This window comes from Notolepis coatsorum (genome assembly GCF_963971535.1).
Source record: "Notolepis coatsorum genome assembly, chromosome: 20".
NCBI lineage: Eukaryota > Metazoa > Chordata > Actinopteri > Aulopiformes > Paralepididae > Notolepis > Notolepis coatsorum.
The window spans coordinates 55,232,337-55,247,689 of NC_140184.1; the positions used below are offsets into that span (position 1 = coordinate 55,232,337).

General features: G+C 41.7%; 1 protein-coding gene across 1 annotated transcript in view; it reads left to right on the forward strand.

The window, feature by feature from the left end:
* LOC311247096 (AT-rich interactive domain-containing protein 3B) overlaps nucleotides 1–15,353 on the forward strand; it is a gene marked incomplete at its 3' end in the record, with an annotated part of 129,297 nt that overhangs the window by 59,100 nt on the left and 54,844 nt on the right. The window contains exon 4 of the mRNA XM_084337407.1: nucleotides 5,240–5,312. Coding sequence (XP_084193533.1) covers nucleotides 5,240–5,312 — 73 coding nt within the window. The remainder of the gene's footprint in view (nucleotides 1–5,239; nucleotides 5,313–15,353) is intronic.

Sequence of the window (15,353 nt, forward strand, 5' to 3'; positions counted from 1 at the left end):
GGTGATTATGGCTTCCTTCCACGAGGGGGGCATTTTGCCCTCTTCCATCGTGTGTCTGAACGCCGCCCCTAACATGGGTGCTAATTCCGTTCTAAATGTCTTGTAGCATTCCGATGGGAATCCGTCGCTCCCCGGAGATTTGTTGTTTTTAGCTCTACTAATTGCCTCTTCCAGTTCTCGTTCCGTAATTATTTTATTTAATTCTTCATTCTGTTCTTTCCCTATCGATGGTAACTCTAGCTTCTCCAGATATGCTTCTATTTCCTCTTCTCCCGCTGCTTTTGGCTATGTGTATAGTCTCTCATAGTATTCTCTAAATGTCCTCTCTATTTCAGTAGTCTTTGTATCCCTTATTGTGTGTATCGTGTTCAACTTCTGTTGCGTCCTAATTCTCCTAGCCAACAGTCTGGTCGCTTTTGGTCCCCCTTCATAGTACGTTTGTTTCATGTACCTCGCTTTCTTTTCTATTTCCGTCAATAATTCCCTATTTATCCTGGCCTTTACTTCTTTGATTTCTCAGAGCGTTTCCTGTTCTTTTGATATCTGGTGTCTCCCCTCTAGCTTCTTCAGCTTCCCTATCAGATTATGACATGTCTCCGTTCTGGCCTTCTTCAGCATTGCTGTCTTCTCCATCAATTTCCCCCTTATCACCACCTTCAGTGTGTCCCATAGAATGTTTGGATCTACCGCCCCGTTGTCATTTTCTTCCTTATACCTGGCTATCTCCTCCTTGATCTGACTCACCACCCCCTTGTTATTTAATATTCCTACATTTAGTCTCCAGATCGTGTTCCTCCGTCTCCCTTCTAGATCTACTGTCAGATATATGGCACTGTGATCCGATATGTCCGCTACTCCTATTCTGCTCTCCCGTACCCTGTAACTGTCCCCCGTCGTCATCAAAAAGTAGTCTATTCTCGCATATGTCACGTGCGGGTGTGAGTAATGTGTGTATTCCCTGTCCATGGCGTGCATCCCCCTCCAAACATCTATAATTCCCATTTCCGTCATCTGTATATTCATATATCTACTGATTTGTGTCCGTCCTTTTCCAGTACTCGTGGTGTCTAGGTCGTGATTCAGTACTACATTAAAATCTCTTGCGCATATCAATATCCCTTCTAGTTCCATCACTATCATATCAAAAATGGTCTCATATAAATCCCTCTCACTCTCTGGGGGTGCATAAACATTCACTAACGTAACCATTTGGCCCTCCATTTTCCCCTTCACCAGAACAAATCTTCCCTCCTTGTCTCTTACTTCCTTGATCAATTCAAATTTGACTGTTTTTGATTAACGTGATTACTCCTCTCCTCAGGTTTCGTTTAAAGGAACTATAGTATGCATTTTCATATCCAAATCTCTTCAGTTTCTCATGATCCTGTGCTACCAAATGTGTCTCCTGCAAAAAAATCACTTCCATCTCACTTTTTTTTACACTTCAACATCACTTTGCCCCTCTTTATCGTATTATTCATTCCATTAACGTTTAACGACATCATTGTTATACCTTTAACCATGTCACAGTCATTCCCCCCTCCGGTTGTAGCCTCCGCTCTCTTCACCGAATACATATAGTGATTAACATAAATAAAAAACATAAACTTTACATAAAGTGCTCCCAAGGCGTTCGGGGGGTCCCTGTGTCCCCCCCTGTCCCCTGCTGGTGGGTGAGGGGTAATTCCTCTCCTAGCGAGAGGCCCCTTCCTGACGGCTTGGGGATTTGAAACCCTTACCCCCAACCGCTCGTCATATTTGTCCAGCCTTCTTACTGTTTTTATTGCTGTCGAGCTCCTGGTCAAAAGCGCTCTGTCCTTCATTCTGATCAAAGACCCCCATTTCCTAGGTCCCTCTCAGTGTGGCTCATATGTTCCAATGTCCCTCCTTCCTCCCAAACACGTATGTGGTGTCTTCTGTGTACCCCTTTTACTTTCTTTTCCTCCCCTCTATTTTCTATGTGATGTCCATTTATCCCCTTAATCCCTTCCAACTGTGTTGCTCACAGCGTGTGTATGTATTTGTTTCAATATGTTCTGTGTTCCGTCTATTTTACCTAATTATATTTCCATTTATTCCCTCCATCAGCATGTGTATTATGTGTCCATGTATAAGTTATGTTCGCTCCTATATCCTGCCTCTACCTGGGAATGTGTGTTTATGTATATGTTATTTCAGTTTCTATATTTTGTCTCTATTTGGATAGTTTTTTTCAATCTCTTGTGCGTGTACTCATCCGTTCGTCTCCTCCCGCCTCCTCTCTCCTCCTTCTCCGTCTCTGGCCTCCTCGTCTGTCTCCGCCTTCGGTCTGTCACGTCTCACCTCGGCCTTCTCCTCTCTCCTCCCTCCTCTCCCGGGTTTCGATCTCCTACTCTGGTCCATCTGCGTGCTTTCTCCAATCTCTGCTGCAGGCTCAGCGTCTGGCCCTCCTTTCCCCTTCCTTCTCCGTCCTCCGCCATCTGCATCCCCCGTCGCCTCATCTCCTCCGCCGCCTCCCGCGCCGTCGCGTACGTCACCGTCCCTTCCTTCCAGTGAATCCTTAGCGAGGTCATGGGTGATTGGAATTTCATTCCGTTTTCTTTCAGAATTCTCTTCAGTCCCGCGTAGGACCTGCGTGTTATTGCTACCGCTGTCGAGTAATCGTGATCAAACGACAGTCTTTTCCCCTCGATTTCTATCTTCTTGGTCCACGCGGTTCTGAGTATCAATTCCTTAATCTCAAATCTCAGAAAGTTAATAATCACCGCCCTCGGAGGTCTGTCCGGTTTCGGTCTCGGAGCCAACGCCCTGTGGGCCCTCTGTATCTCCATTTTTTCCAGTCCCGTCTCCTCCAGTTGTTCCTTGATAAGCTTTTCCACATATTGGGTCCCCGATTCCCCTTCGACTCCTTCGTTCAATCCCCATATTCTGATGTTATTCCTCCGTGACCTCCCCTCCATGTCCGATAGCTTTGTCTCCATCTGTTCTTGTTGTTGAATCGCACACGTTAATACCTCGTGTATCTCTGTGTTCCATTCCTCCGCTTGCGCCGTTCTTGTCTGTAACTCGTTTACGTTTCTGTCCTGTTCCGCCATCTTCTCATCCACCCTTTTGAGTTCTGTATTCATTTCACCTCTGAAGTCCTCCTGTTCCTTCCTCAATTCCTCCCGTAACTTCCCAATATCGTTCCTTATCGTGTCCGTGTTCAGTTTTATCGTCGCTGTTATGGTCTCCAATATCCCGGCCTGCATGACCACGGCCCATCCTGGCATTCCCGTGCTTGTCCCAGCCGACCCTCCTCCTTCCTCCGCCTGACCCTTCTCGCTCTCGTTTCGGGGGCTCTGTTCCATCAAACTCTCCTCTTCCCGTGAGTCCTCCATTTCTCTCTCCTTCACAATTGTTTTTTCCTCCTTCCTTCTCGTTTGCATTTTCATTTTTAATCACTTTTCGGGTCCTTTTTTATCCGTTTTTTCACTTTTTTGACCAGGAGCTCCACCGCATGCGTGTTACGCTTCCGCTCTCATACCGGAAGCCTCTCGCGTTTATGTGTTTGCGTCTGGATCAGTTTTTTTTTTTTAAACAGAGACTGAGAATATCCGCTTGGCAAAAGATCCAGATACGTGGGGACATGGATTTTGTTTGGTTCTGTTTTGTGTTTTTGTCTCCCTTTTCTGTACAATACATAAACCCCATACATAAACCCCATACATAAACCCCATACATAAACCCCCATACATAAACCCCCATACATAAACCCCCATACATAAACCCCATACATAAACCCCCATACATAAACCCCCATACATAAACCCCATACATAAACCCCATACATAAACCCCCATACATAAACCCCATACATAAACCCCATACATAAACCCCCATACATAAACCCCATACATAAACCCCCATACATAAACCCCATACATAAACCCCCATACATAAACCCCATACATAAACCCCATACATAAACCCCCATACATAAACCGCATACATAAACCGCATGCGTAACATAGAGCGTTTCAGGACCTAAAAGAGTTTTATGATATACCTGGCGAATCAGTCTTCCTTTACCTACAACTAAGGTCGGCACTCGGGGCCCACAGTGTACCGTGGGCTAAGGTGTTGCACCCACACCCTTTTGTCGGGCTTATCGGTGACAGGACAACCACAAGAGGGTTTGTCTCAGCTTTGTATACACGTTTAATCAAATTCACATATAAAAAATTAAGATTAGATACAGTCTGGCGAGGGGACATCCCAGGGTTAGACCCTGAGTTTGACTGGGACGACGTTTGGACAGTTATATTAGCCTCGCGCAACCCTAATCACCAACAAATACATCTTAATTATATTCATAGGACGTATCTCACACCTAGGAAGCTCTATGCTACAGCACTGGTGGCCGAATCCCGGTGCACTTCATGCTCTCTAAGAGCCACCGGCATATGCATATGTTCTGGGATTGCCCACCAGTAGCCCATTTTTGGAAATCTATAGCAACTAAACTCTCAAACATCTGTAATATATCAATTCCACTCACGGCAGCAACATTACTTCTAAACGATATATCTTTACTGCCAACATCCATACAACAGAAAATTGTTATTCTGGCAGGTGTTATAGCAGCCAAAAAGCTGATTGCAATGAGATGGAAAGAACCAGAGAGACTCAGAGTAATTAACTGGTCCCTGACATTGCTGGATGTTATTTATTTGGAAATCTCGACTGCTCGTGTGGTTGGAGTGGGACAGGCCAGCATTGAGCTGTGGCTCGCGGCGGCCAAGAAGGTTAAGACCACCATATAGCGGCTGAGCGGGATCGGGGTGTTGGTCCTGGGGGGTCTGGGGGTCCTGGGGGGGGGGGGGGGCGGGAGTGGGGGAGGAAATGTCTTTTGTGGTGTCTGTGGTAATATGATTATTTTTTATTTTTAGGTTCTGTATTTATTATTTTTGTGATTCTACTGTCGTTATTGTTAGTGTTATTATTGTCCTTTGAAGTCATGTCTATTATTATTAGTATTGTATTGTGTGGTGTCTTGTTTTTTCATTTCATGTAAAAGAAAAAGGAAAAATAAAAAGATTTGATCTCAAAAAAAGAAAAAGTCACATTTTAGAACTGTACTTTGTCTGAATGGGAATTCAGAAAAAGATTTGAGTCAATTGTTGAAGCATTTTCTCTCTGGAGCATTTTCTCACTTCTCTTTTTCCATTTCAATATGGTTCAGATCTCTGACCGACCGCTGTGTTGTCTCCCCCCTCAGCTGTATGAACTGGACAGTGACCCCAACAGAAAGGAGTTCCTTGATGATCTGTTCACCTTCATGCAGAAAAGAGGTAAAGACATCTCCATGTACCGCCTCTTCCGTGTATTTGGTCACTTCCTGTCTTGTTTCTCTCCCCTAAAAACCCACTGAAGTTGACTGGTTTCAAATGGACCAATCACACCTGCAGACATTGGTCCTCAGAAACAGGAATGGAAAGCAGCAGCAACAGCAGCAGTTTCTGTAACCTTACAGCACTTAACAACTAAATTAACTTATGGGAAACCTTTTTTTCTTTCAAATATACTGTTGGGGGACTTGTATTACCAACATGTTATCCTGCGCGTCTAGACAACATTGTTATTTCCTTTCCTGTGGTAATAAGTCGAAGGAGTTAGTAACGTAGTCCGTCTTGAAAGTTTATTGGTCATAGCAACCTAGGGCTGGGCAATGTATCCATATTTATTAGTGTCAGTGTGATTGTATGGTTGGCTCTCTTTGATGTCGTGTAAAAAGCAAATAATAAGTGAAATGTCTCACCAAATGATTTCTGAAATATTTGACAAGGAGTTGAAGTAGTTAAAAAGTGTAGCATGCTAAAGCTAAAGCTAACAGTTTCATGTATGTGAATGGAAAATTCTAAAACAATTATAGTTAAATATAAATGGAGATATAGTTAAATAACATCGATTTTGGTGGTCTAACCTATTTTGCTAGTTAGTCGATTAATCAAGCCTTCTACCCAAGTAGGGTACATTTTATAGATTTTGTAGTTTATAGCTAAATATTTTAGTGATTGAAATAATTAATCAGATGGCGAAACTCGGCTGTTTTACACCCGCCTCATTCGCCTTATAAGGAGATGGTGGCCGTGTCAATATGCAAATGAATTTAGCGCGAACACGCTTTTGAGTTTAGGAATGAGTGGGATTCAGCATGCAAATCTCCTGGGTACGCACAGATTTCGACGTTAAGAATGGCTTGATGAATGTGGCGGTGGCTTTTCTTATTGTTAACAGACAGGTAAGCAAGAATATAAGAAAAATAATAAGAGAGTATTGTTGAATGAGGCCCATTGACAATGACAATAATGACAATGACAATAATAAGATTGTGTCATATTACAAGAACATTATCTATGTCTTAACGGCACTAGGAGTAGATCTGATGGGAGTTGGCATTCTATAGCAACAAGGCCTAAATTTTTTTTTGTTTGTTTCCGGTTGCCGACCGACCCTGCCGATTTAGGTGCGAGTTAAAAAAAAATAAAAATAAAATTGAATAAAGTTTCATAGAAATCTTAGTCAAACCTTTAGTATTATGGATATTAAACATGCTGACAGAGTGGGGAGCTCCAGTAGCTCACCACGTACCGCGAGTGCTATTTCAGCGCCGTGGACAACCGTGCTCGCACGGATCTGGGGCTGAGCGCGTTCGAATCCCGGACGGCAGCCGTGCCTTTCCCAGAGTGTCTTCCCCCCCATCTGAACCCTTTCAGCCTGCTTCTGTCGGTCGAACTTGACCAAGTATAAATGCGATAAACGTATAAAAGAGCCAGGGAAATGGCCAAAGTTTAAAAAAAAAAAACATGCTGGCAGAGTACATGCATCCGTGTTGTTGTGAACATTTTAATTAAATAAAGAAATTCCCTATCCATAGTCGCCGTGGGAAATAATAAAATAAAAAATTAAATTAAATAAATTCCCTACCTACCCATGGCCTTAACTGACAACCAACAGGAAACAAACTATATTTTTTGTTATGCCCAAGCCATTGTTTCCCCTAGCGACGTCAGACCTGTACCCGCCACGTGTCACTTCTCCTGACTCCAGAGCCAGAGAGCGCCTGATGGCTCCGGAATCCTTGGGTAAAGGTGTTAAAGGGTTGACTAACACGCCCTTGATCCCTTCTTCCCCCCATGCTGTAACAGACCTGAGAGGATTTTTTTGTGACCAGACTGATTTAGTTTGCAAACAGCCTGTGAGGCTCAGCCGGCAGCTGGCTCTTTTGAAACACTGGTGCTCCCTCACAACACCACACCCCCACCCTGCGCTCCCCCCTATGTGTCCCGACGACGTGAATACTTTCGGCAGCCAACATGCCCTTCCGCGTTGCTCTGATTGGCCGAGCACGCGCATGAGCCGCGACAAACCAAAAATCGCGAATTAACCGGTGGCTACAACAACACACAGTAACTACATGCATCATTGTTTACAATGAACGGTGGGGCTGTTGTTGTAGCCACCGGTTAATTCGCGATTTTTTATTGGTTTGTCATGACAAACCAATTACATAATCCAACATATGTGTAAAGAAACAACATATTCCAGTTAACGGTATATTTTTTTAATGATTCGTTACGGCGTAATCAATACTTCCATTTGTATAAATTGCGTTAAGCGGCTGAGGAGCTTGTCGCGGCTCATGCGCATGCGCGCGCTCGGCCAATCAGAGCAACGCGGAAGGGCATGTTGGCTGCCGAAAGTATTCACGCGTCCCGACGCATCTAATGAACCTGCATATGTGGCAGGCAAATCTGGTCTCAATCACACTTTGGGGAACACGTGAATCACATGGTATACAGTTGCACTTTAATACTTTATTGTGTTGCGTGATAGTGGGTGATGTAATGGTTCCTCAACTGCAAGGTGATTATGGAAGTTCTATTGTGTCACCACTGCCTTTGCCCATGAATAATAATAATGATGATATTATTATTAGTATTATTATTGATTCCATTTATGTAGAGCTAAATGGTAAAAAATATAGCAGCTCAGATTTAGAAAGTACCATGGTTTGACAGATGTAAAAAGAAAAGGCTTTACAGAAGGCTTGCTGGTAGAACAGGGTTTTATGGTCTGTTTTGAAGCACTGATGTAGGGGGAGTTCTGAGGTGGTCAGGAAGGGAGTTCCAGATGCGAGGGGCAATAGAGCCAAACACTCAATCCCCCATCGTCCGGAGATGAGACGGGTGGTACATGGAGCAGTGGGGATTGGTTGGAATGGAGCGAGAGCGTGGAGGTTCGTGGATGTTGATGAGGTCACTGAGGTAGGAGGGGCTACAACCGTTTAGGGCTTTGTATATGTCAAGAGGAGGACTTTGAAATGTATCCTGGAGTAAACGGGAAACCAATGGAGTTGAGTGAGTATGGGAGTGATATGAGCTGCCTTTTTTTTTAGTTGTGGTGAGAACTCTGGCAGCACTGCTCAGGATGAGTTGGAGACGGCTGATGAATTTGGCAGGAATACTTGGCAAGTAAAGTGTTGCCATAGTTGATAGGGGAAAAGATACATTTATTAGCCCATGGTTTGTGTGTGGGGGGGGGGGGGTTGGAAGACTGAGGTCTTGCAGGTATGTTTGATTGATATGGAGAGTGTGGAGTAGGGCTCTGACTGTATGGATTTTTTCTTACCGTGATGAAAAAGTATCCCTGCGCAAGCACCCCACATAGACCAACTACGTTTTTCACACACACAAAACTAGCAAGCAAGCCAGCCCAAGCAACATTAGTATCCTGCACATAATTAATCATAAGGTACTGTAAGCCAAATATGCTCTACCTGCCATTGGCCACACACACATTGCTGCTACCCACGCACCCCGCCAGCTCACACACACACACACACACACACACACACACACACACACACACACACACACACACACACACACACACACACACACACACACACACACACACACACACACACACACACACACACACACACACACACACACACACACACACACACACACACACACACACACACACACACACACACACACACACGCAGACAGGTGCCCTTGTCTCTCGAACACAATCCAAACCGGACATTAGATGAAAGTAGAATCCCCCAACCTGCAGGACGTGTCTGTGAAATTAGTTGTTGTATTTGCCAAGAGCGCAACCCAGTGGTAGGCATCACATGGCTGTGGTAATGCGATTATTGTCACAGCCCTAGTGTGGAATAACATTTGATTTGTGACAACAGAGGACATAGTGATGGGTTGACCGTTGATGATGGGACATATGCTGCTGGCCTTGCAGAGTTGCATGGGTGTGTCAATCAGAATTGCCCCTGTCTTGCTGCTATTTAGCTGTAGGAAGTTGGTTTTCATCCAGGAGCAGACTTCTTTGAGGCAACTGTTGAGAGCGGAGATGATGTCAGAGGGGTTGAGTGTTGATTATTGTGTGTAATATTGAGTGTTGCTGTATATCTGAGTGTTGTCAGCAAAGCAATGAAGGTTAATGTTGTGAAGTATGATGATTTGACCAAGTGGAAGGCTGTATATGAAGAACACCAGGGGCCCTAGCACTGAGCCCTGGGGGACTCTGCATTGAAGATGAAACACCAGACAATGCACCAGAAATAGTCTTAAATTGTGTATGTGCTCCAGTGATCCTTTCTCCTGTCCTATATGTGTGTGTGTGTGTGTGTGTGTGTGTGTGTGTGTGTGTGTGTGTGTGTGTGTGTGTGTGTGTGTGTGTGTGTGTGTGTGTGTGTGTGTGTGTGTGTGTGTGTGTGTGTGTGTGTGTGTGTGTGTGTGTGTGTGTGTGTGTGTGTGTGTGTGTGTGTGTGTGTGTGTGTGTGTGTGTATATTGTCTGTGCATAACCCCACACTGTATGAATCTGTGTGTGTCTTAATGTGAACTCGCTGTATAGTATGGGTGTCAAGTCAAGAGTTTTATTTGTCACGGCATACAAGTATACAATGAAATGCGGGGGGTCTTGCCCGCAACGGTTGTGGATAATACAATAATAATATATAATAATATAATAAGAATCCAATAGAACGACATTGTGCAATAATACAAGTAATCAAAGTAGGGCATATCGGTATATGTATATGAGCATGGTAGGACATGCTAGGTCCTGTGGTAGTGCAATACACTGTTAGCTACGGATGAGGCACTGGGTCTTTATGTATGGATGTAAGTATGGATACGTGTAACGGTACACGTATCCATACTGAACCGTTTCAGTACTAGACCTTCGGTTCAGTATGCGTTGTGTACCGAACGAATGCAACGGTACGTTAACCACCAACGGAACAACTTTTTTTTGCGTGCACTGAGAGATTACCTGTAATTTAGCATAGCCTCATAGTGTGGTGAACGCACACATGCATACACACACACTCGCACCCTCTCTCTTAGTGTGTGAGGAGGATTGGTTCTAGATTGAGAAGGGGCTGTCTCTCGGAGATCAAATTAATGAGTTTGCGGCATATATAACTGACATTCATACACAGCAACGCGCCTCCAAACAAGGTGTAATAAACATGAATTGATATATTTTCCTTGGCATAAAACAGGAAATGTACCATTAGGGACCTGCATGACACCTTGCGTGTCTCCTATCCGTCATGCAGCGCATTCAGGCCCACGGCCACAATCTAATATATATATATATTTCTTTTTTAATAAGTCGATTATTCATTTGAATATAGATATTCATTGACAGCCCTACTTAACAGTTACTGCATCACCCCTGAGTGGAACATGGAAAGCCAAATAAATAAACTTAAACTTTCCCCCACTGTACTGAAAACCCGTACCGAACCGTGACTTCAAAACCGAAGTACTTACCGAACCATGGTTTTTGTGTACCGCTACACCCCTACTGTATAGTGTATGTATGTGTGTGTGTGTGTGTCTATGTCTATGTCTATGTGTATGTGTGTGTGTAAGGCTTAGCACGTGGTGGTGAAAGCTGCAGGCCTGCAGCCACTCTCTGCCGTCTAGTCTGCTGGAGTGCTGCTCAGCGGTCCTGTTTAGTGGGTGATGAATTAGAACAAGTCTGAGACGGAGAGCGGGGGGATCTGTCAGCCTCCTGTTAGCATCCCAGTCCTCCAGCGTGCTCTGGGAGAGCAGAGAGATCGGCTGACCCCTCCCTCTTGCCGGTCAAAGGGGGAAAATCCATCAAGTGGACCTACAACGCTAGACGACAGATAACATGCTGATTATCAACCTGTCCTAGCCCTCTGCGAAATGAAGGGGAAAAGATTTGATCACGATATTCAGAACTTTTTAAAATAACGACATACAGACAAAATATTTATATTCTAGAACTGACTTTAGTTGATTTCCTGTCAGCTGTCACTACAAACAAACTGGAAATCTACTATAGCAACACATGAAATACTCCACTACAATTGTCTACATCACAATATCTGTGTTGGTATCGAAGGTCGCATGTAGGGAGAATGCAATCATCACCTTGGACTGCATGATAATAGAAAGTGTGATATCAAACTTTACATTTCAGGGCTGTACAGTGCGAGATATATATCGCACGTGCTACAGCAACATCGGTCTGTGCGATGAATGGATTTACTTCAGTAGCACTGGTGCGATAGGCATTCGGTTCATATCGATACTCTTATTTTGAAAATCCTGTGGCGGGTCTCATTTCCGCCTAAGCGCAGCTCCAGCTATAATAACTATGGCTCCGGCAGCTAACAACGCTCAGTTCATATCGATACTCTTATTTTGAAAATCCTGTGGTGTCGTGACTCATATCCGCTCGGCTCCACAGCACACAGCAGTACTCGTCTCAGTAGCAGCAGTAGCGTCTGGAACACACACATTGCAACATAGCAAGGCTAGTGTGCCTATTTCGCGACCCAAAACAAATCCCTGCTGTTTTATTCCGCAACGGGTCAAATGCATATAACATGCTTTGCAATCCTCGCCATTCCTTTATGACCACGTCGTGTTTAAGACCGGAATTAACGTTACGTTAGCATAAGCTAACAACAAGCTAAAACCCTGTTCAGAGCGATAGAGAACAGCAGAGTGGGGACTGGGAAGGAGGGGGGGGCATTCTCCCTTCTGTGTGTGTGTGTGCGTTTGAAAAGATATGATGAAGTCAGATGAGTATATTATATTGATAGTAAATGTACTGAGGGTGGACAGATAATGTTGATATTTAAACATAAAAAATACAATATATAATAAATAGTGCTGTCAGGCGATTTTTCTTTTTATCTAATTAATCATATTTCAAATTGCATGTGTCCGGATGGCATAATTCAGTACTGTATCTACAAAACCTTCTGTTTAATCATCTTCCATCTATTAATTTGCTTAGATTTTTCAGGTCTGGTCAATTTGAGCATAGTGTTATTCAGTCAAAGATAAAAAATAAAATTTATTGATATTCTCATTTGGTTCATTACAATTTACTCAAAATAACATTTTCATTCAATCAATCACTGCGCAGATTGATTGATTGAATGAAAATGTTATTCACAGATTGCAGAATGGGTACAATACAGTACGGCTCAATACACACAATTGTTAAGGGGATGCAGACCAGAGAAAGACGTTTGTCTTGTTTACATCAGGGTCCCCCATTTTCAATTCATAATGAATTGTAAGTAAGGGTGCAACTTGCTCCGTGCAATCCATTCTTTGTGGATCTAGCCCACAGTATTTCTGACACTGGGAATACATTCCCTGAGATTCATAGATGTCCCTAGAATCAGATACCAAGAACATGCAAATGGGCCATATTAAAAAAAAAAGTCTGTAAATGTGTATTCTACATTCTCATGGAATGAATGAGATACAAAAAAAAAAGTATTTAAAAAAAATATAAAAAAGAATTAATTTTGAGTACATTTTCATAACGCGATAATTTGCTGTGTAAATAATTAATCTAATTAACGCGATAAACTGACAGCCCTAATAATAAATGTATGCATGATCATCATGCAACATAAAACAATTGCAGGAACGGTTTGGGAGAGGAAGGGGTTTTAGGTTGCGTGTTCCAAAAATGTTTTACTTAAAGTTTAAAGCTCAATATATCAAAACGTGGCACTTTATAGTGAACAGGAGGTCTATTTGTATTAAAAACAAATAGTTTTTCATTTAAATGTCTGGAAGAGAAAAAGAAATTATATTTTCGTTACCTTTTTTGAGTTGATCTAAATGTTACTGATTGTGTTGAATGGGCTTATGATATCATCTCATATCGATTGCAGGCACCTGCATTGTATCGTATCGTGGCAGATATTGGCAAATATTAGGGATGCACCGATATGAAAATTTGCGGCCGATACCGATTGTTCAACTAACACAATCGGCCGATACCGATATTTGTAAAAAATAAAAAATAAAAAAAGGAAATATATATATATATATATATATATATTTTTTTTGTATGTTTTTTTTTTTTATGAAACTACTGTATATTTGTATGTCTCTAAATGTTTTGATGAATTGAAAATGGAGGACCCTTATGTAAAAAAGTCTTTTTCTGGTCTTCATCCTCCAGTCTTAGCACTGTTGTTGTATTGAGCTGTACTGTATTGTACCCATTCTGCAATATGTTAATAAAGTTTTCAATCAATCAATCAGACAAATGTATAGAAAAGCTTTTATTATAACCATATAACAAAAAATGATATTATTGTTTATGAAAATGTTGCTTGACTATTATTTTAGGCATGGCAACAAATAAAATAATAATAATAAAATGAATAAATAAAATATTAAATAAATAAATAGGCTACACGTCTCTTTTTGTGTTACAAATTGTGCTCACCGATATCAACATAGGCCTCTTTACTTACTTAAAAAAGGAAACATCAAGAAATATGTTTATGGTATTCCATCATGCCATGTGTGTTTTTTATATATTTTATAATACTCATGATTATTGCTGAAGTATGAGTAGAGTCATACAATACCCACTGGCTTTGACTAAAAAGACTAAAAAGTTTATGAGTTTTAAGAGTTTAAGAGACAGCACTCACTGTATCTCTCAAACAAAGCTCCATGTTCTCCAGTAATATCTCCATAATCTGAGTTTGCAATTCATGTGTCGTGTCAGGTACAAACAGAACCATTTTGATTGACAGTCGATTCTGCCAATTACGTCACACCGCTAGCACCCACCTCCTGCTGTTCTTACCACCAAACGGCAAGCGCGTATTCATTTTCTACTTCCGGGAAGTCCGCCATTGATTTTGACGAGAGATCAACAACAAAGCTAATAACGTTAGCTCCCCGCGGCCCACGAGTAGATTACCAGCGCTCCGCAGGAGTACTAAACGAGGCATAATGATTTTACTGCAACGAATGTTATAATAAAAGCTTTTCTATACATTTGTCTGATTGAAAACTTTATTAACAGATTGCAGAATGGGTACAATTCAGTACGTGCTCTCTGAGCAAAGGAAGGAAGTGAGATATGAATGAATAATGCTTGCTATGTTCAACTCGGGTAAATACGCTGATGTTATTGAACGTGTAACTATTAGGGCTGTCAGTTTATCGCGTTAATTAGATTAATTAATTACACAGCAAATTATCGCGTTATGAAAATTAACTCAAAATTAATTACAAAAAAAATATATTTTTTTCGTTTTTCTTTTTTTTTAATAATATTTTTTTTGTATCTCATTCATTCCATAAGAATGTAGAATACACATTTACAGACTTTTTATTTTTTAATATGGTCCATTTGCATGTTCTTGGTATCTGATTCTAGGGACATCTATGAATCTCAGGGAATGTATTCCCAGTGTCAGAAATACTGTGGGCTAGATCCACAAAGAATGGATTGCACGGTGCAAGTTGCACCCTGGTCTGCATCCCCTTAACAATTGTGTGCCGTACTGTATTGTACCCATTCTGCAATCTGTTAATAACATTTTCATTCAATCAATCAATCTGCGCGGTGATTGATTGAATGAAAATTTTATTTTCAGTAAATTGTAATGAACCAAATGAGAATATCAATAAATTTTTTTGTATCTTTGACTGTGAATAACACCATGCTCAAATTGACCAGACCTGAAAAATCTAAGCAAATTAATAGATGGAAGATGATTAAACAGAAGGTTTTGTAGATACAGTACTGAATTCTGCCATCCGGACACATGCAATTTGAAATATGATTATATAATATAGAATATCAGGCATAAAATGGTTATGCGATTAAAATGCGATTAATTAGATTAATTAATTACAAATCCTGTAATTAATTAGATTAATTTTTTTAATCGCCTGACAGCACTACTAACTATATAACGTTAATGCCACAAAACGAATGCCTTTGTTAATCATAAGTAACTTTGATGCAGTAGCTTGTGTGTGTG